We start from the raw sequence: 21,744 nt of genomic DNA, 5'->3' as shown, positions 1-21,744 counted from the left end.
GGAACCACAGGTCAGACGCAAATCAGTTTCCATGTGCCACAAGTCGAACAATCGATAAGAAAGGGACGTCGACTGTGATCATACGTACTACCGGAAGCGAAAGACAACGATGTATTGCAATGCTTGCTGTAACAGCTGATGGCAGAAAGTTTGTACCTTTTGTTTTCTAAAACTAAAAACAATGTCTAAAGTGAAATTTCCGCAAGGGATCCACGCTCGTATCCAAGAAAAAGGGTGATGGACACGTCACGTGTTCAAGATTGGATACGAATGGTTTGGGGAAATCTAGCAGGGTCCTTCCTTCGATGCCCGGCCCTTCTCGTGTTGGACAGTTTTCTTTCTTTGCCGGTATGTTTTATTATTTACTTACATGAATTTTACTTTTATTTGTGTTTATTTCGCTTCAGGTCATATTGTCAGCTCGTAATGGGAAGAATGTTTTCCAGTGTCGGTACATTAAACCCACATGTCCAACTTACCTGATGTACCCTGTTTGACTTTTCAGAAAAAATCTCGCCTGAATTTTGCGCCAAATGACAATAACTGCAAATGAGTTGAACCAATTGTGTTTATATTATATTTGATGTATCTTTTCAATGTAAATGAGTTGTAAATAATTTTTGAATATCGGAATTCCTTGAATAATTTACGCATCCAAAGTTTTCGCTTGTATTTTTCGTCAAAAATGTGTGTTAATTACGTGATAAAATATGGTATATAATACATAACAATTTTTTATACAGAAAGATATGAACATCAAACATTTGACCATATTGATCATTTGGCAACTTTCTCTCTTTTTAGTCTCTTTTTCTGCTATTGTAGCCTCTTTTTCCACTTTTTATGGTATGGTCTACAACTCCTAGTCCTGGAATGGTTATAATATCCTATTTATCTCTTGCACGTTCATTCAGTTGATATCATATACTTGAAGATACTGGTGCATCTCCATAGTATGATTAGGTCTTGTGTAAATAGAAGGAAGGGGTTCCCAGAGGGACCTTACAACTGTGTCTAGAATCCCTTGATTATCTCGGGAGCAGTCACAGAGCCATGGATGGAAATGAGAGGAATGTCATCCGACCATTATTCCAGCACAGAATGTGACCGTTTTGGCAGAAAATGGTGAATCATACTGAATGTGGCCATATTGCTGGTCCTCCATACCCTTGTATATCTGATGTTAGGTCTCAAACCAGTCCTGATTGCACCATAAAACATCCACATTCCTCCATTTCTTAATGGTCTGATGTTTATCGGGTAGGGCCTGGTTCTTTCGGTAAACTCAGTTCTCTCGACACAGTGCAAAGCACCTATTAGGTCTTTTGGAGTGGAGGCCAACCACATGCATGTTTGGCATACTTGATCTGATATATGAACTTCTGTGTCTTGGAAGAAGTCCATTTAAGAGTATGGCATTAGACAATGGTTGCCGATGAACCACAGTTTTGATATACTGATCATGGCATTGCATGGAAACAGGATGTTAACCACTTTGAAGTTTATCATTCACATTACCAATCTCTCTGTGCTTGTTCAACATCTTAGCTACATTGCATTAAGTGACATTTAGCCACTTGGAAACATATTGCTGTGTATGCCTTGCCAAAAGTGGTGGTTCAGTGGTGAGGTCGTGTGTGGTAAGTGGAGGGGGGTAGGTTACCTTGGAGAATAATGGACTCAGTCATAGAGTTAAGAAAAGCAGAGGGAGACCAAGGTGATGATGTGGTTAGACTCTGTTTTTATTGATTTAAAGATAGATGTGGAATTGATAGATGCGACAGAGTTAGCTGTAAATATGGATTGTGAAATTGCTTAGTTCATTAAGTGTTTTGCAGGCTGAACACCGAAAGACATAACAGTCTGTAGTGAAAATGCATTATTATTATTATTATTATTATTATTATTATTATTATTATTGTTATTATTATTATTATTATTGTTTTTTCCTCCCCACATCTTTATGCCCAACTGAGGAGCATGCTCAAACTTATTTAGCTGATGATTTTGCCTTCTCTTCCCAAAATCTCTTCATCCTCTCACTGAAATTCTTATGTTCTTTTGTCCAAGTTTTATTAGTTCTATCTTTTAGCCCCGCGAAACAATGGTTATTAGTGTTCTGAAAGCAGATCGGTTTTTCACAGTTTTCTGATTGATGTTGATTCTATTTCAGTTAGCCAGTTGTTCTTGACTTTGTGTTCTGTTTTCTGAGATGATGATTTTTTTGTTATATGTGTTTCAAGTGATTCGATATGCTTTCTGTAATTTAGTAATTCTCTCCTTATTTGCTTCACGATTTAATCCAGAAGGTTGAATGATTTCTCCTAGGAATTTGAATTTATTTACTTGGGAAATTTGTCAAAATTTAGTCATCGTAGCTTGCCCATCTAGAAACAGAGAGGCTCCTTCCATGTACTGGGTGTTTCCATATGATATTTGAAGTCCTGTTTTGGCTGCAATTTCATGTAGGTTTGCAATGAAGTGGATTGCTTCTTACCTATTATTAGGAAGAATTGCCAGGTCATCTGCAAAAGCTAGACACCGCACGTGAATTCTGTTCTTCAGTTGTATACCAAGAGCTATTCCTTTAACTTCCTTTACCCAGGTTCTGATTACTTTTTCTAGAACAAGATTGAACAAGAGAGGTAACAGTCCATCTCCTTGTCGAACCCCTGTGTTCACATTAAAAGGCTCAGATATTTCTCCTGAGAATTTAACTTTGGAAGTAGTGTCGTTTAATGTTTGTCTGATCAATTCTCTTGCTTTTCTTCGAGTACTTTGAAAAGTGTCTATCGGTTTATGGAGTCATATGCTTGTCTAAAGTCTACGAAGTGGAGGAGGGTAGGTTACCTTGGAGAATAATGGACTCGGGTCATGGAGATAAGAAAAGCAGAGGGAGACCAAGGTGATGATGTGGTTAGACTCTGTTTTTATTGATTTAAAAATAGATGTGGAATTGATAGATGCTACAGAGAGCTCTAAATATGGGATTGTGAAATTGCTTAGTTTATCTAATTTTGAGTATTTGTAAGATATTATTATTATTATTATTATTATTATTATTATTATTATTATTATTATTATTGTTGTTGTTGTTGTTGTTGTTGTTATTGTTATTGTTATTATTATTATTATTATTATTATTATTATTATTATTATTATTATTATTATTATTATTATTCCTTAATTTCCAACTCTATTATGGATGGTAACAGTCCTTTGTGATATTAGTGCTAGGTACACTCACTGCAGTGATTCTAGTCATTTAAGCAGCAACTACTTCTATCCCATTCCTAGCCCCAATGAATTTCAAGTACTTGCCAGTACTGGCACCACAGCATACAGATTTATCAGATTGAATTCATGTGCTGTAAATACACAGGGCTGCTGACCTAGATGAACAAAGCCCCTGACATGAAATTAGAAGTACATCAACATCTTACTTGGCAGTTTGAATAGAGAAAATTATTTAAATTATTGCTGCATCATCAGCTTCTATTATGAAACTCAGGGAAGGCATCAAGATTACCAGGTGGTAAGATCATTCGTGAGAAACATTTCGTGTTAAGAGAATGAGAATGATAAAATTTCTAGAGTCAGTAATGCAGTTTGTATCCTGAAATATTGTAGAATTGATGTTTGTGTGTAGACTAATTGATTGATTGATTGATTGATTGATTGATTGATTGATTACTCCCTTGTTATTTATGAATTATTGCTTTTACTTTTTCCCTTGCCCTTTCCCTTTGTATAATTAATCATGTGCGATTTGAGTTATTTCAAGGTGAATCTCTTTCTTAGATTTCACAAAAAAGTTACTACTAACCATGTAATCCCTAATACCACCCACACTTTATTTTATTTTTTTGTAAATATCGCTTCTAAGAATTGGGTGCTTGTGTTGTTCAAGCCTTTCCTTTCGCGGCACCATACTTCACACATTCTTAGGGAATGTAAAGTTTTCTCGTGTATTTTAGGTTTAATGGTTGGCATTGGATTCAACCACGTCTTCCGACAGCATTTGTTTGAAAATAACAAGTGGACATGTGTGTACCATATATTTATCTCTTATGTATTTCATGGACTTTCCCTAAAAGTCTGCTGTAGTTTATAAGCTCAATAAAATTCTTTCTAAGTACAGAACAACCCTGAAATCAAACATTGGCACACTCGTGGTCGCCATGATTTAGCAACTGAGTTTCTCAATGCGCACTCCCCCATCCCTAAACACACTTTCACTTTTCTTTTACCGTAAGCACTCGGCAGCAGTCAGTCTCCAGTCTCATGTTCTTAGAATGCCACATATAAACTAAAATTCAACAAAGCGTTTGCGGTCTTTTACTGTAAGTGAAAAACTGAATACGATATAGATGAATTTTGAATTTGAGGTAGGAGAAAGGAGGAGGATTTTATTTTAAAAAGTAGTAGTGGTCATAGAGCTTTCTGAAGGCAGGGTGCACAGTTTCCTGAAATTGAAGGGATTCTGTACAACTATGTAACAGAAAGGCGGGAATTGGGATATGGCATGTCTACCAAAATGTGCCAATTAAAAGCATAACAAATCGCAAAAGAACTTTCTATGTCAGAGTTTAAAGCAAGCTGAGGGTGGATCAGAAATTTACATAAAAGGAATGGACTGAGCATTAGAAGGCATACCACAATTTCACAGCGTGTTTCTACTGCCTGTGAAGAAAAACTGTTTTTCTTTCAGCGCCATGTAATTTGCTTGCAAAAGAAAAATTTGTACCTCCTTTCCCAAATTGGAAATGCAGATCAGACGCCTGTCTATTTTGAAATGCCATTGGGCAGTACTGTAAGTGTTAAGGGGTCAAAAAGCGTTACTGTCAGAACCGGTTGTAATGAAAAACAGAGGTGTACACTAATGCTATGTGTACTTGCTGATGGAACTAAACTTCCACCATACGTTGTCTTGAAGAGAAAGATGCTTCCGAAAGAAAATCTACCTGCTGGTGTTATTGTCAAAACTCAGGTCTTCGGTTGAATGGACAGTCGGTTAGTGGAAGACTGGATGAAATGTGTTTGGCAACTTCGCCCTGGTGCATTGCTTGGATGGAAAAGCTTGCTTGTTATGGACAGCAACCGTGGTCACACAATAGAAGCTGTGAAGAAGCAAACCAAGGTCGCAAAAACAGATACAGCAATCATTCCAGGCGAATTGATATCTATGTTACAGCCGTTGGATATCTGTGTAAACCGTCCATTCAAAGCAGCCTTAAAAGAGCTGTATACAGAGTGGGTGGCGGTTGACTATCACAGGCTGACACCCACTGGTCGTATTAAGCGCCCAGAAGTTCAGCTGCTTTGTTTGTGGGTAAAAGCACTGTAGGATCGTATCTTTGGTGACCTTGTCCAGAAAAGTTTCCAGAAGTGCAGTATTTCTAATGCTATGGATGGCAGCGAAGACAATGTTGTCTGGGAAAGTGATGATGAAAGCTCGAAAGTTGGTACTTCAGAGATCGAAATTTGGTACTTCAGATGATGAATGAAGTGTTGACTATTGCTCTGTGATTGATAACATTTCCTCTGTGTTTTTTTAAACAATGTATTGGGTATTATTTCAAGGACACTTCAAAAACTGCCGAAAACTATTTTAAATTTGTGAAAGATATGTATTGAAATGACATTCTTATTCTGTAGCAAATATTGTAAATAAATTTGAGTGAAACTTTTTAAAATTTTGTCCTTTAAAATATAGGGTGCGGGTCTTATTCAGGAGTGGGTGGTACTTGGAATTATACGGTATTCATGACCTCTTTAAGAAAAGAAAATCCTTCAAGCTGTGTGTTTAAATGTAGGCATAGACATGATGACAATTAAAATTACTTTTGAGATTTTAACTTTTTTCATGTTCATTTTTGCATTTTATTGACACAGAAAGTTCTTATGGTGATAGTGGGATAGGTCTGGGAAGGAAGAGACAGTGGCCTGGATTAAGGTGCAGTCTAAGATTTGTTTGATGTGAAAATGGAAAAACATGGAAAGCCAACTTCAGGGCTGCTGGCAGTGCGATTCAAACCCACTACTGTATCTTCCAAGTGCAAGTTCTCAGCTGCATGACCCAACCACATAGCCAAGTCGCTTGCTATTTTTCAAGCTGTTTAAACAATATGCCATTTTTTCTCATAAATTCTGCTTGACTGTGCTGGGTTTTGTATTTATTTGCAACAATACTTATTGTGTTCTGTAGGATGATCTTGATCAGGATTTCTCTTCTGTTCTTAGGGATAAAGTACGCCATAGATCCAGGTCACGAAGCCATGATAGACGTCCCGATAGCTATGACCGTTATTACAGCAGCAGTAAATCGAGGAGCAGACATTCATCACGGGATAGAAAAGATCGCCGGTGAAACTGAAGAATTTAGGTTCTTTGTACACCAGGACATTTCTATTAAGGTAATATATTTTAGCCTTCATGCTTTAATAGACTTTAAATCTGTCTATATCCAGATCTGATGAAACACAATATGCAGCTATAAGCTAGATCAAATTTGTTACATTCAGTTTTCCATCCTAGACTCACCCTTGGCTTTGCTGATATGAATGACTTGGGTATGAGCCGTGCTATTGATGGCATTCCTTATGCAGCCAGTCACTTTGAAGAATGGTGTGAAAGTGTCACTCATAGTGTCAGTTGGTGTATACATTTTAGTCAGCTTTGTTCCGGGGTATTCTGTGGAACGCAGAGGTGAAAGAATGTGCTGGTTGGAATGGGTCTATCTAGGATAGTCAAAGATTAATTTGAAACTTTAAAATTAAAGGTTATATATCTTTTCAGATATTAAATTTTAACAAACAACAAGATTTCAGGTACAGGGGTAGTTTTGTAAAAAATAGAAAAGCAGAAAAACCAAGAATTTGTAAGTTACGATTTGAGCTTCAAGCTCATTATTTACAAAGGTCCCAACATCACTAATTAGTTTCCCAATTGGTTTCACAGGAAATTCTAAATCACTCTTTTCAAGAGCACTTAGCTCCAAAGATTACAAGATATGGCCTTCCAAAGGCACGCAGTTTATATTATAAGAAAGAGCCTATATCCTCTACAAATTCTACCAAGGAGACTGAGCTCCCAATTTCTTACAGCCTTTAACATTTACACTTGCTCAATAAACTTTGCAATTTCTGGCCTCTCTAGGCACGACCTACACTTTACAAGATCATATTGTCTTTTATAAGCTTACACAGGGGTGTTCGAACCCCACTGTTGGCAGCCTTGAAGATGGTCTTCCGTGGTTTCCCAATTTCACATCAGGCAAATGCTGGGGCTATACTTTAATTAAGGTCACGGCCGCTTCCTTCCAATTCCTAGGCCTTTCCTATCCCATCGTCGCCATAAGACCTATCTGTGTCGGTGCGACGTGAAGGAAATAGCAAAAAAAAAAAAAAAAAAAAATTCACACAGATGTATCTAGTACCCATTCTACTGGGCCTTTATGGAAATCAGCAGGTTCATTTACTGGTCCCAAAAACAAAATGTATGGAGGCGGACACTTGCGCTCCTTGAAATCAAAAGTTTAAAACCCTACTTCGGCTTGTGGCCCGACAATTCACAGGCTAATCCTAAACTACTGAGGTGACTAGAAGGGCAAGTTACTTATAATTTACAAGCGAAAAACAGTTACAAAATCGTAATCACCTCAAAATTAATTGAAGGGGAATTCGAGAGGGTAACACTCTCTCTATCCCCGGTTTTTCAGTTAAGTATTTTTGACTTACCCTACTTGAACTTTTACATGAGAAGGAAGAAAGCCTACATATTCAGAAATTGACTGTTACATAAAGATAGGAACCTTCCCCTCGAATCATTTTGCAGAGATAACTATAGAGATAGAAAAATGGTGGGCATTACCTTAGCTGATTTTCTGCCCCCGCCTCCTCTCTTAATACACACACTCAGTAATACGATGATCAGTAAGACAAGTTAGCTCGAGAAGGCATCAGCTTTTATACCCGAGAGGAAGTTTCGAGAAGACTCTGGACTAAAACCAGACACACACCCTCATTTTTATTGGACAGTCAAAAAGTTACAAGAAGCCTATGATTGGCTGAAAGTTAAATACACAAAATTTGTGATTGGCCCGAATCCAAAGTTGGCGGGATCAGTAAGAAGTGTTGCAAACCTTGGAGTATCAATAACACATAAAGTCAATTCAGTTCAGAAAACCTATAAACACAAACTTTCCTTAAATTTCTGGTTATTCCACTTCGTGCCAGAGTGCATGACATCAGTTCTTGTATAGAGACATCTATGAAGAAAAGTCCCAACATCTTGAAATAGTTGTTGTAAACTGTGATACGCAAAAAAAAAAAAAAAAAAAAAAAAAAAAAAAAAAAAAAAAAAAAAAAAAAACTCTGGTCAGTTTAGGAAACCTTAAAATAGCACATTACTCTATCACTTTAGTAGTGACATCTGTTGATCAACGTCCCAACTTCTTACACTAGTTGTTTCAATTTTTATTTGATAGATAGCGTTCTTCAAGGCGCTTCATTTAAATGTACAGGGTTGAGGTGTACCTCCCGGTACAAGCTTGGCAGACTGATGCGTAACAGCACGTTAGGCTCAGTATGATAAGCTCCTCATCACTCTTCATTTCCTTAGTACGCTTCTTCAGTGACACGTAGGCTATCTGCAACAGCTAATGGTTGAGCTGTTGGGGATTTATCCAGCCTTTGTATTGAGGACTCAACATGAATAGACTAAATAATTACCTTTAAAATGTCCGTTTACCTTATCCTGATAGTAATGTATTATTTTATTTTTTTTAATTTTATTTTATTTAGAGCTTGACAGATTTCTCTTTTTAGAAAACACAGCTTGTTGCAGAATGAGCATGAAATCCCTCGAGTACATCATACTTTTACTGGTACTGTTAATGTACACTATTAACCTAATTTATCAAAGAAATTAAGGAGCATTATTCAGTTTCTTTGATGTTTTAGAGTGTTTCAGAATTGTCTCCTAGTTCTTTCTACGACGGCTGACTAGAAACTTGCCTTGCCTGCCAGTGGTTGCAGTATCAAATTTCTGCTCAGTGTATTGCCATTTAAAACGACCATCCTCTTTCAGGGAGTTCATATATTTTTCTGTGTTGTTAATCAATAATAACATCGTTCACTTAATTTATTATTGTACCATATATCTCCAAATCCAAGACAACCCCCACTTTTTCCTTCAAACAAATTAAATCTGGCTTAACCAAGTGCTTTGTGAAAAAATATGAAGGCCGTTCTTGAACACTATGCATTTTTTTACACTATCTTTGTATTCACCCCAATGCCAAATATTGGCTTTAGTTACGGTATATTTTCTTGCGGCTGCACAATTATTCTTCATTTCCGCGAGTTTCATAACCATTAAATTAAAATTGGCGTAATATTGAAGAGAAACCGTTGAAAATCTGCCGGCAGTACCTGTTCCACATGTCCACAATACGACGATCCATCAGGAAAATATTCCTTCTGTCTATAAAACTGTTACTTACTCTAACCCAATCACTGCCAAACCCGTATATATATGTTTTTGAATGCCATGCCACGTCCGCCAAACCCGTATATATACGTTTTGGTGCAGTGTGTACTTCACCAATCTCACAAATGAATGCGATATAGTGTCATGCTTTGAGATTCCATGGAAATGCTCAAAGAACTTCTGTAATGCAGATATACCACTCTATTTTGTGTATTTTGAAAGCGATCTAGTGTTATTTCATGTTCGTTGGAGTGGAACATCTTTCCCGCTTACGTGCAGCCATCATGGCGTCTTGAAGTATATCTCTTGTTGACGAAGAAATTGAATGTTTCCTCATAAATCGTGTTTCTGGAGAGCTATATTTTGATAATGAAGATGAAGAATATCGAAGTGGCGACATTGAACTACAAGAAAGTGTGAGACAATGTAGTAATGCCTAATCTAATGCGGAAATGTCACCCCTTCTTCAGATAAATTTTTTTTTTCCCCAAATGTAAATGATTTTGATATTACCAGTTCTTGGATCAAGAATTTTCTATTGCATTTCGTCAAGGTCTCCACTCGGCAGACGAGTGGGTTCGAACCTCACCGTCAGCTGTCCTGAGAATTTATTTCCTTTTCTCTGTGGTTTCCCTTTCGTACCCCCAAGCAAATGCCGGGAAAGTTCCTGTTCATAGGCCACAGCCGATTCCTTCCACTTCTGTCCCCAGTTTCATTCACCATCGTTCATTTCATGTTCATTACCTCCTCAACTGAGGTTTGCGTCAGGAAGGGCATCCGGTCATAAAATATGGTGTAAAATATAATCTCACTTCATCCCCGACATCGTATTGGGCTGCAGGACTAAGGGGACGGTCTGCATTCCATTAATAGTAACAGTAAATATGTATCTGTCAAAGTACTTCTTCCTTAAAATATACCCGGCCCACAGGGCTCGACAGGTCATCAAAACTCGGCAGTGAAAAGGCTAAGCGTTACGTACAACCGGCTTCCACTAGATTCACATATCGCTTGCCGGCTTCAGCTGACTTCAGCGACTGGCGATGTATAATGAAGACGCAAACGTTGAAGGTCAGTGAGTTTATTGCACCGTGGAATGGCCATTGTAATTTTCATGCACATACCTCACAATTTAATCTTCCAACTTCTCTAAAGCATCCTTGTTGCAGGCCACTGAATGCATTTTTTGTACATTGCACTTTTTAAGCTATCTTTGTCTTCACGCTAATGCAGAAAATTGGCTTCAGTTATGCCATATTTTCTTGCGGCTGCACAATTATTCTTCATTCCCATGTGTTTGATAACCATTAACTTAAAATTGGCATCATGATATCGGCGAGAACATGTTGAAAATTTGCCAACAATACCTATTCCTGCTGTCTTTAACCATTTAGACATGGAGCCGGACTAATAATTTAGTCCTTGCCAATACTTGGTTCAGACACCACAAACAACGGCTATATACGTGGACGAGACCTGGAGACACTGGAAGGTATCAAATAGACTTCATTATGATTAGGCAGATATTCAGAAACCGGGTGTGGGATTGCGAAACTTTCCCAGGAGCAGACGTGGACTCTGACCACAACTTGTTGGTCATGAAATGTCATCTAAAGTTGAAGAAATTGAAGAAAGGAAGGAATGCAAGGAGATGGGATCTAGACAAGTTGAAAAAAAAAAAAGAGTTTGAGGGATTGTTTCAAGGAACATGTTGCACAAGGACTAAATGAAAAGGCTGAAGGAAACACAATAGAGGAAGAGTGGATAGTCATGAAAAATGAAGTTAGTAGAGCTGCTGAAGCGTAGAGGCGCGCGGCTGTGAGCTTGCATCCGGGAGATAGTAGGTTCGAATCCCACTATCGGCAGCCCTGAAAATGGTTTTCCGTGGTTTCCCATTTTCACACCAGGCAAATGCTGGGGCTGTACCTTAATTAAGGCCACGGCCGCTTCCTTCCAATTCCTAGGCCTTTCCTATCCCATCGTCGCCATAAGACCTATCTGTGTCGGTGCGACGTAAAGCCCCTAGCAAAAAAAAAAAAAAAAAAAGAGCTGCTGAAGAAATGTTACGAAAGAAGAAAAGATCAACTAAGAATCAATGGATAACTCAGGAGATACTAGACCTCATTGATGAACGACGAAAATACAAGAATGCTAGAAATGAAGAGGGCAGAGAATGGCTGAAGGAGAAGTGCAGAGATGTCGAAGGTTGTATGATCCTAGGAAAGGTAGATGCTGCATACAGGAAAATCAAGGAAACCTTCGGAGAAAGGAAATCTAGGTGTATGACTATTAAGAGGTCAGATGGAAAGCCACTTCTAGGGAAAGAAAACGAAGCAGAAAGATGGCAGGAACATATCCAACAGTTGTTTCAAGGTAAAGATGTAGATGATTAGGTTCTGGAACAAGAAGAGGGTGTTGATGCTGATGAAATGGGAGACCCAATTTTGAGTTCAGAGTTTGACAGAGCTGTGAGAGACCTAAATAGGAAAAAGGCACAGATAGGTCTTACAGCAACGATGGGACAGAGGCGGCCTAGGAATTGGAAGGAAGCGGCCGTGGCCTTAATTAAGGTACAGCCCCGGCATTTGCCTGGTGTGAAAATGGGAAACCACGGAAAACCATCTTCAGGGCTGCCGACAGTTGGGCTCGAACTCACTATCTTCCGATTACTGGATACTGGCCACACTTAAGCGACTGCAGCTATCGAGCTCGGTGAAATACTGACTGCCTTAGGAGGATTCAGCATGGCAAGGTTATTCCATTTAGTGTGTAAGATGTATGAGACAGGAGAAGTGTCATCCGATTTTCGGCAGAATGTTGTTATACTTATTCCCAAGAAAGCCGGTGCTGACAAGTGTGAAAACTATCTCACCATTAGTTTAGTATCTCATGCCTGCAAAATGTTAACACACATTATTTACAGAAGAATTGAAAGACAAGTTGAAGCTGTGTTGGGAGAAGATCAGTTTGGCTTCAGAAGAAATGTAGAACACGTGAAGCAATCCTAACTTTAAGTCTTATCTTAGAGGATCGAATTAAGGACAAGCCCACGTACATGGCGTTCATAGATCTAGAAAAAGCATTCGATAATGTTGATTGGACCAAACTATTTAAGATTCTGAAGGTGATTGGGATCAGATTCCGAGAACGAAGAATTATCTACAATCTGTATAAAAATCAGTCTGCAGTCATAAGAATTGAGGGCTTTGAAAAAGAAGCAGCAATCCAGAAAGGAGTGAGGCAAGGTTGCAGTTTTTTTCCCCCTCCTTTTCAGTTTTTATATAGAACAGGCAGTAAAGGAAATCAGAGAGGAATTTGGAAAGGGAATCACAATCCAAGGAGAGGAAGTCAAGACGTTGAGATTTGCCCGTGATATTGTTATTTTATCTGAGACTGCAGAAGCTCTCGAGAAGCTGCTGAATGATATGGGCGAAGTCTTGGGTGAGGAGTACAAAATGAAAATAAGTAAGTCCAAAACAAAAGTAATGGAGTGCCGTCGAACGACGGCAGGTGATGCAGGAAATAGTAGATTAGGAAATGAAGTCTTAAAGGAAGTAGATGAATATTGTTTCTTTTATAGTAAAATAGCTGGAAGCTGTTTCTATCATAGTGTAAGAAACATGTTATGGGACAAAGATGTGCCAATGGAAGCAAAGGAAACTATGTACAAGATGTATTACGTACCCATAACTACTTATGGGGCAGAAACTTGGACAATGACAAAGAAGGATGAGAGTCGAATACAGGCAGCCGAAATGAAGTTCTTGAGTATGTTACAGAAGAGTAGAAGAGACAAAATAAGGAATGAGAAAATCCAGGAAGAAATTGGAGTGGAAAAAATGAATGATAGAATTGAGAAGAGCCGACTAAGATGTTTTGGGCACGTAAAGCGAATGAGTGATGAAAGAATGCCAATAAAGGTGATAGAAATGCAAATGCAAGGAAGGAGAGGCCGTGGTCGACCACGATTGAGATGGACGGACACAATCCAACGCAGTATTATAGGAAGAAACCTGGACTGGGACACAGTGTTGGAGGAGGAGTGGTGGAAAGACCGAAGAAAATGGAGAGGAAACATATTTGCCCCTACCCGGCTACAGCTGGATAAATAGAAATGATGATGATGATGATGATGATGATGATGATGATGATGATGATGATGATGATGTAGTAAAATAACTAACAATGGCAGAAGTATGGAGGACATAAAATGCAGACTAGCACAAGCAAGGAAGAACTTTCTTAAGAAAAGAAATTTGCTCGCTCACATTGATATAGGAATTAGTAAAATGTTACTGAAAACTTTCACCTGGAGCGTGGCATTGTATAGAAGTGAAACATGGACGATAACTAGCTCAGAAAATAAGAAAGTGAATATAAGCTTTTGAAATGTAGTGTTACAGAAGAATGCTGAAGGTGAGATGGATAGATCGAATCACGAATGAAGAGATACTGAATCAAATTGGTGAGAGGAAATTGATTTGGGTAAATTTGACGAGACGGATAGAATGATAGGACACATCTGAAGACACACAGGACTTGTTCAGTTGGTTTTTGAAGGAAGTGTAGGTGGTAAGAACGGTAGGGGTAGACCAAGGTATGAATATGACAAGCAGATTAGAGCAGATGTAGGATGCAATAGTTATGTAGAAATGAAGAGGTTAGCTCAGGATAGGGTGGCATGTAGAGCGGCATCAAACCACTCTGTACCGAGCTTGATAGCTGCAGTCGCTTAAGTGCGGCCAGTATCCAGTATTCGGGAGATAGTGGGTTCGAACCCCACTATCGGCAGCCCTGAAAATGGTTTTCCGTGGTTTCCCATTTTCACACCTTAATTAAGGCCACGGCCGTTTCCTTCCCATTCCTAGCCCTTCCCTGTCCCATCATCGCCATAAGACCTGTCTGTGTCGGTGCGACGTAAAGCAACTAGCAACAACAAAAAAACAAAAAAAAAAAAACACTCTGTGGACTGATGACTCAACAACAACACAACAATTTGAGCTCGATGCTTGCATTATTTACCCATGGGTGAGAGAATATTGTTCTCAAGTTATATCAGTTTATCACACTTGCATCAATTTCAGCGCATAATCACATTTTTTACACCAAAATTTACAAAAAAATAGTAGTGTGTGACAATTACACGAAAGATATTTTAATACCAGTGTTGTATTTTTGAAAAAAATAATTTATAAATAAATTGTATTTTATACAAGTTTAAGGTGCACGTAATTAGCAATACGAGGGGGGATCAAATATAAACAGGATTTTTTTTTAAATTCATTTTTGAAAAACACAAGGAAATTACAGTTTACTTTTTCACATAGTTTCCTGCTTTGGAAATGCATTTGTCTTTATGATGCCCTCATCGTAAAAAGAACAGGGTCATGTCACCAACCAGTTGCGCACAAAATCTTCCACACTCTCATCATCTTCAAATCGTTGCCCTCCTAGAGCTTCTTTAAACGGTCCGAACAAATGGAAATCACAGAACGATAAGTCCGGGCTGTAAGGAGGATGATAAAGTGTAGTCCAGTGCATTACCTGTAGCTTGGAGACAGAGCTGCAGTATGAGGCTGCGCATTGTCGTGGAGGAGGATGAACTGTCGAATCGGTTGGTTTCGTCTTTTGCGGCGATATGCAACCCTCGCCTTGTTCAACAGCTCGCAGTAGTAAGCACCATTGATTGTGCATTGCTCATGCACAAAATCAATCAGCAAAATGCCTCGCCGATCGAAGAAAAAACCGGTTGCAAGAGCCTTGCCAGCTGACAGTCGAGTCTTGGCTTTCACTGGTGCTGCCTCCCCTTTCCTTTGCCACTCCTTACTGGCTTGTTTGGATTCGGGAGTGTAGTGGTGGACATGTGTTTCGTCGCAGGTGACGATCCGACTAAAAAATGCATCACTTTCTTCCGCAAAACTTGTTGTAAACCTCTGACAGACCTCCAAACGTCTCAACTTCAAATTTTCTGTCAAAAGGCGAGGGACCCATCTGGAACACACTTTACGGAACTGAAGGTTGTTTGTGATGATTGCATGACAGCTCCCATAACTGATTCCGACTTGTTCTGCAATTTCTGATACTGTCGCCCGTCGATTGTTTAACTGCACGTATGTTTTCGTCTGTAATGCTGGTCCGGGGACAGCGATCGTGTTGCTTATTTTCCACATGTTCTTGTCCTTCCTTGACCTTTTTATGCCAGGCAAACACACGCGACCGTGACAATGTTTGATCACCAAACTGTGCAGTCAGTCTCTGGCAAATTTCCGCCGCTGTAACTCCTTCACGAGCAAGAAATATTATAATTATGCATTGCGCAGTGGAGGGGTGCACCTGTTGCTCCGACATCATGAGCGTTACTGACGAAATGGCAGGAAATATCTAACAGTACGCTCTCCCAACTCCTAACAGTCCCGCCTAAGCATAGCAGACGCACGGTGCCAGTCTTACCAACTGTTGATCGCCAACGGCCCTTGCTGTGTTGAAACACCGGATCCATGAGATCTTCAAAGTTAAGCAACATTGGGCGTTGTCAAGTTTTGGATGGGTTGCCACTCGCTGTTGGTCGGGGTAAGGGAGTGGAGGAGCGGAAAGGAACTGGCCAGCCTATCATACGTAAACTCCGGCTCAGGCACACCTCTGCGGAGGTTCGGACCTGTCTTCGGGCAGAATACACCCTTACCTTATATTTGATCGACCTTTCTATAATTAAAATAGTCCAAAACGAAATTCATCATTTATTTGCAACAGTCTGGTGGCGGTTTCTCCAATCTGGAACTAAGAATAAATTTACTAAGTTGTCATTAATTGGAACATTGAATTTGAAATATTACGCTAGCAAAATTTATTGCATTATTGTGAAATACGGACCTTCCCGGTAAACAATTTACTCAAAATCTTCTGTGTGGCTATCACTGGTTTCAGTATAATCCCTGCATATTTTTTTAATGAATTGAGGCACGAAATTGGGGTCCAGGTTTTATTTACGTCAAGGTTGGCAACATGCTCCTGGTTCACATAGATTTCGATGTTGGGTATACAGTTATTCTTTGTGTAACTGCAGATGGAAAAAAAAAGAACTGGCTCCATATGTCATATTTAAACGGAAAGCAATTCAGATTTAAATTTGAAACTGCCTTTACATTTACATTTTTAAAAATAGTATCTTACAGAGTACATAATTAGAATTTTCTCTGCTTCATGATAGATTGCATCTTCCGGAATGTGCATACTCTTTGGAGGTAGCTTTCCACACTTTCACTCACTTCGGTGTCTGCAGTGTGTTTCATAATTTGTTAAGTTTGAGAGAAATAGCAATTCATTTGTATTCAGCGTTTTAAAGAACGCCACAATATCAGGTAGCAGGCATTTTGTGGAGAAGCAGAATCCACGAACACTGGCAATTGATATAGATGTTGATTCCCATAGGGAACCTGAAATATTTGTCACGAATAAGTAAATTTATATTACCAATATAAATGGTCCGTTATTGGACATTATAAATTTTCCAGCTAACTCATTCCTGGTTGCCAGCGTTTCGCCCCATTGTGCTAAGTTAGGCTCAGCAGTTGGTAAATAGCACACCCACCAAGACGCTTGGCTAGTGCATACCGTGGAGGCCACTGCATAAGTCTACTTGGAGCCACCTGCAGCCCCAATGAACTATTGGCTTTAGGAATGAATTGGATGGGAAATTTATAATGTTCAATAACGGACCATTTATATTGGTATTATAAATTTACTAATTCGGGACAAATATTTCAGGTTTTCTATGGGAATCAACATCTGTATCATCTGATGGCCAGGTAGGGATCAGTTTTTGGTAATGAGACAAAAGTCTCTCATAGTGCATTGGTGCTGCCAGTGGCTCCAAGTGGCCTGCGCTGTATGCACTAGCCATGCATCTTGGTGGGTGTGCTATTTACCAACTGATGAGCCCAACTTAGCACACTGGGGCGAAACGCTGGCAACCAGGAATGAGTTAGCTGGAAAATTTATAATGTCCAATAACGGACCATTTATATTGGTTACACTAGCAATGCCGAAGGTTGGCAAAAAGCGTGGCTCATAATTATAATCACTTCGTATACACCGAACAATATTGTCAATGCCGATGAAACTGCATGTTTTTTTTTTTTTGTTTTTTTTTAATGGCGAGATCAAACGGACTTTTGGTTTTAAAGGAAATTGGGTCACTGTACTATGGTGCAAGGCAGATGGAATCGAATGTCTTCCTCCCCTCATCATAGGAAAGTTCAATAAGCCTTGATGTTTCCGTGCAAGTACAAGTCATCTAAAAGTGCACACAGTAGAATAATCCAAAAAATAAGGTTCTTGAACAGGGGAACCAGTATAATTTGTCCTCATCTTTGAATTTTGTTTTTCTTTTGTTACATGAGGTTATGTTTGCCAGTGATTTATCCAAGTGCTTCATTTGAATAATGTAAATGCACCTTGTTGGACACATTTCAGAAATAGTGTTCTTTCATGGCATTTGAAAGGTTCAAACTATGAATCAAGGCGATTGCATGCAAAATGGGTCTTAGAATACTTTGTGACAGGGCAGTGGTTCGCATTTCTGAATTACGAGAGAAATGCCATGGCAGGAAATCGTACAAGGATAGAGTCACCGTTGTATGTTGCAATGCAGACGGAAGAGGGAGACTTTCTTTCCTCGTCATAGGAATGTTTGATAAGCCAGGATGTTTTAAGGGTATCGGGTACTTTCCGTGCAAGTACAAGGTATCTAAAATAACAAAAATAAAGCACTTGCACAGGGGAGCCAGAATTATTTGTCCTCATCTTTGAACCTCGTGGGTTTTTTTTTGTGTGTGTTTTTTTGTTTTTTTTTTTTCATTGCATGAGATTACGTTTGCTAGGGAGTTATCGAAGTGCATTATTTGAATACTGCAAATGCGCCTTGTTAGATATATTTTGGATTTTTTTTTTTTTCGTTTGAAAGGTTTTAAACTGTGACTCAATGTTATTTGCATGCAGTAACGGGTCTTAGAATATTTTGTGACGCAGCAAGGGTTGGCATTTCTCAATTACGAGTTGGCGGTTAATTCCAAGTTACATTTTTGCATCCCTATGACTTCGAATTAACGTGGTTTTACTGTATCTCTTTTCATTTCTGCTATTTGCTTTATGTCGCACTGACACAGATTGGTCTTACGGCGATGATGGGATAGGAAAGGCCTAGGAATGGGAAGGAAGCGACCGTGGTTTTAATTAAGGTACAGCCCCAGCATTTGCCTGGTGTGAAAATGGGAAACCACGGTAAACCATCTTCAGGGCTGCCGACAGTGGGATTCAAACCCATTATCTCCTGGATGCAAGCTCACAGCTGCGCGCTCCTAACCGCACGGCCAACTCGCCCGGTATATCTTAAAACTAACAAACGAGTTTGCAGGTGTGTCTATTTCAGGTGTATGCATTGCACGAAAAGAATTATTCACCACTGGTCATGTTACTATCCAATTAAAAAGAGACAGCGTGTGAGAAATGTTTTAGACGTGGAGGGTGACGAATTTGTAAATAATTTAGGAGAGGATTCTAGTGATGCAAGAGACAATCTTCCAGTTGTAACCTAGCCTTTTGCAGATTCAGATTGATGAAATACCTCTCATGTAAGAAGGGCTGCTTGCTAATTTTCTTGGCAAATTATACTAGCCAGGAAAAAAAAAATTTTTTTTTGGCCATACAAACTAAAATAGGTGGGTCTTATTAACTTTGGATTGCTGAGTCTGACTCATTGGCTGAATCTTCAACGTTGAGGCCTTCGGTTCAGAGGGTCCCGGATTCGATTCCCGGTCGGGTGGGGGATTATAATCGCCTCTGATTAATTCTTCTGGCCTGGGGACTGGATGGTTTTGTTTGTCCCAACACTTTCCTCTTCATAATCAGACAACACACTACACTACCAATCACCACAGAAACACGCAATAGTGATTACATCCCTCCATGTAGGGTTGGCGTCAGGAAGGGCATCCGGTCGTAAAACAGGGCCAAATCCACATGTGCAACATAGTTCGCACCTGCGACCCTGCAATCGTGGGAGAAAGCAGTAGAAAAGGAAAGAAACAAAGGAAGAAGATTAATTTTATAATGTTGAATTCAAAAATGAATTTTGTTTTGCTGTATCACGTCTGGTTAAATAGCAATTGTTCAAAATGTTATTTTGATGTTGCAGTAAGTATGGCATGAAAATTAGTCGTTTGAAGACTAAATTGATGTCAGTAGGTATGAAAGCCAAGGGAATTGAATGTCAGATTGTTGATACAAAGCTGGAACAGGTAGATAATTTCAAGTATTTAGGATGTGAGTTCTCTCAGGATGGTAATATAGTAAGTGATATTGAATCAAGGTGCAGTAAAGTTATTGCAGTTATCTCGCAGTTGCGATCAACCACAAAAGTACACAAATACAAACACATTGACAGATTACTGTGTCAATCCTTTTGCTCCAGCCTATGTAGCTGTACGTTTCAACCATTATGTGTAGATAAAAACAGATAACCAGAGCCTGTCATCGCAGTTGCGATCAACAGTATTCTATAACAAAGAAGTCAGCTCCCGGACTAAACTATCTTTACATCGGTCTGTTTTCAGACCAACTTTGCTTTACGGGAGTGAAAGCTGGGTGGACTCAGGATATCTTATTCATAAGTTAGAAGTAATAGACATGAAAGTAGAGAAAATTATTGCTGGTACAAAAAGGTGGGAACAATGGCAGGATATTACTCGGAATGAAGAGATAAAGGCTAAGTTAAGAATGAACTCGATGGATGAAGCTGTACGCATAAACCAGCTTCGGTGGTAGGGTCATTTGAGGTGACTGGAGTAGGACAAGTTAGGTAGGAGAATAATGGACTCTGTTATGGAAGGTAAGAGAAGTAGAGGGAGACCAAGATGACGATGGTTAGACTCGGTTTCTAATGATATAAAGATAAGAGGTATAGAACTAAATGTGGCCACAGCACTGGTTGCAAATAGAGGATTGTAGCAATGTTTAGTAAATTCATAGAGGCTTGCAGACTGAACGCTGAAAGGCATAATGGTCTATAATGATGGATGTACAGTATGTAATGTATGTATGTATGTATGTATGTATGTATGTATGTATGTATGTATGTATGTATGTACAATTTTCTCAAAACTTGCATTTCACAGATTTCCACACTACGGCTTACTGGTTAGTTATCTTCTAATTCCGAGACTACATGAGCGTGTATGTTCAATTTCATTCTGAAATATTTGAGTAGTATAACTCCTGTGGCTTCTGTGGCAAACATTTTGGTTTTCTTATTCAAATTGTGTCATCTAACCGAACATAACCTTATATGAATCATGAAATCATATTTCAAGCGCCAGTAAAGTAATGATAACCTTTTCGCTATAAATTTACATGGGAATAGCGGTTCCGAAATGTAACCAGACATGAGAAAATACAGTAAAATCTCATTAGGAACTGCCTCATTAAGACAATTTCTCGCTTAGCACACCGTAAATTCGAAGTACTGATTCACGTCTTATTAAATCTATATAAAATTACCTCATTTATTGCTTCACAAATTGTTACTATTACTGCTTAGTACGATCACATGTTTCCTATCCCTGAAAATGTTCTTTGTCATCCCTTGTGAAAGAAACATGAATTCCAACACAGATTAGAGTCCTCGCCACCGGTGGCGGGTCAGAGAAAGTTGCGCAAAAACACAGATTAGAGACCTTGCCACCTGTGGCAGTTCGGCAAAAGTTGCGCAAAAACGCGAAATATCCTTGAAGTCCTGAAATTTACAGGGTAAGTAACACCTTCGGGAAGCAAGCCGTTAGCGTCAAGAAAGTTCACTTTTGCTCTCCTGTTTTTATTGTTTGTGCTTGTATTTTGCACAAATTTCAGAAGTTAGGAATTTATTCTGTGTTCAGTGATAAAGTAAAGAGTAATGAATATTTGTCTTGTGATAGCATACGTACGGATTAGGAATATAACCGTGTGAAGTTGACTGACGTGGTCATATTATTGTGTAGCCCAGTTTTGGATACTGAAAAAGTCATGATATCGCTTACTAATGAAGACATAATGAAAATCCAGGAAGTGGACAGACATCCGTATCTTGCAACGGTGGCGCGAATGTTGAAACTTGCGCCTTCGAGTTTCGACTTGAGTCGATCAAAGTGGTGTCGCATTTGAGATGACAAAGTAATCCTCTTGCACACTGCCGAGCTTTAACCTCCATATAATTCACGGTCA

General features: G+C 39.1%; 1 protein-coding gene across 2 annotated transcripts in view; it reads left to right on the top strand.

The window, feature by feature from the left end:
• The window catches only part of LOC136864507 (cyclin-L1), a 531,120-nt gene that overhangs the window by 483,613 nt on the left and 25,763 nt on the right, over window positions 1-21,744 (top strand). For both annotated transcript variants that reach the window (XM_067141567.2, XM_067141568.2), the window contains one exon: window positions 6,244-6,416. In XM_067141567.2, coding sequence (XP_066997668.1) covers window positions 6,244-6,370 — 127 coding nt within the window. In that variant the 3' untranslated portion in view covers window positions 6,371-6,416. The remainder of the gene's footprint in view (window positions 1-6,243; window positions 6,417-21,744) is intronic.

This window comes from Anabrus simplex, chromosome 2 (assembly GCF_040414725.1).
Source record: "Anabrus simplex isolate iqAnaSimp1 chromosome 2, ASM4041472v1, whole genome shotgun sequence".
Taxonomy (NCBI): domain Eukaryota; kingdom Metazoa; phylum Arthropoda; class Insecta; order Orthoptera; family Tettigoniidae; genus Anabrus; species Anabrus simplex.
The sequence above is the reverse complement of the archived record's forward strand: the minus strand, read 5'-3'. Positions and strand labels throughout refer to the sequence as shown.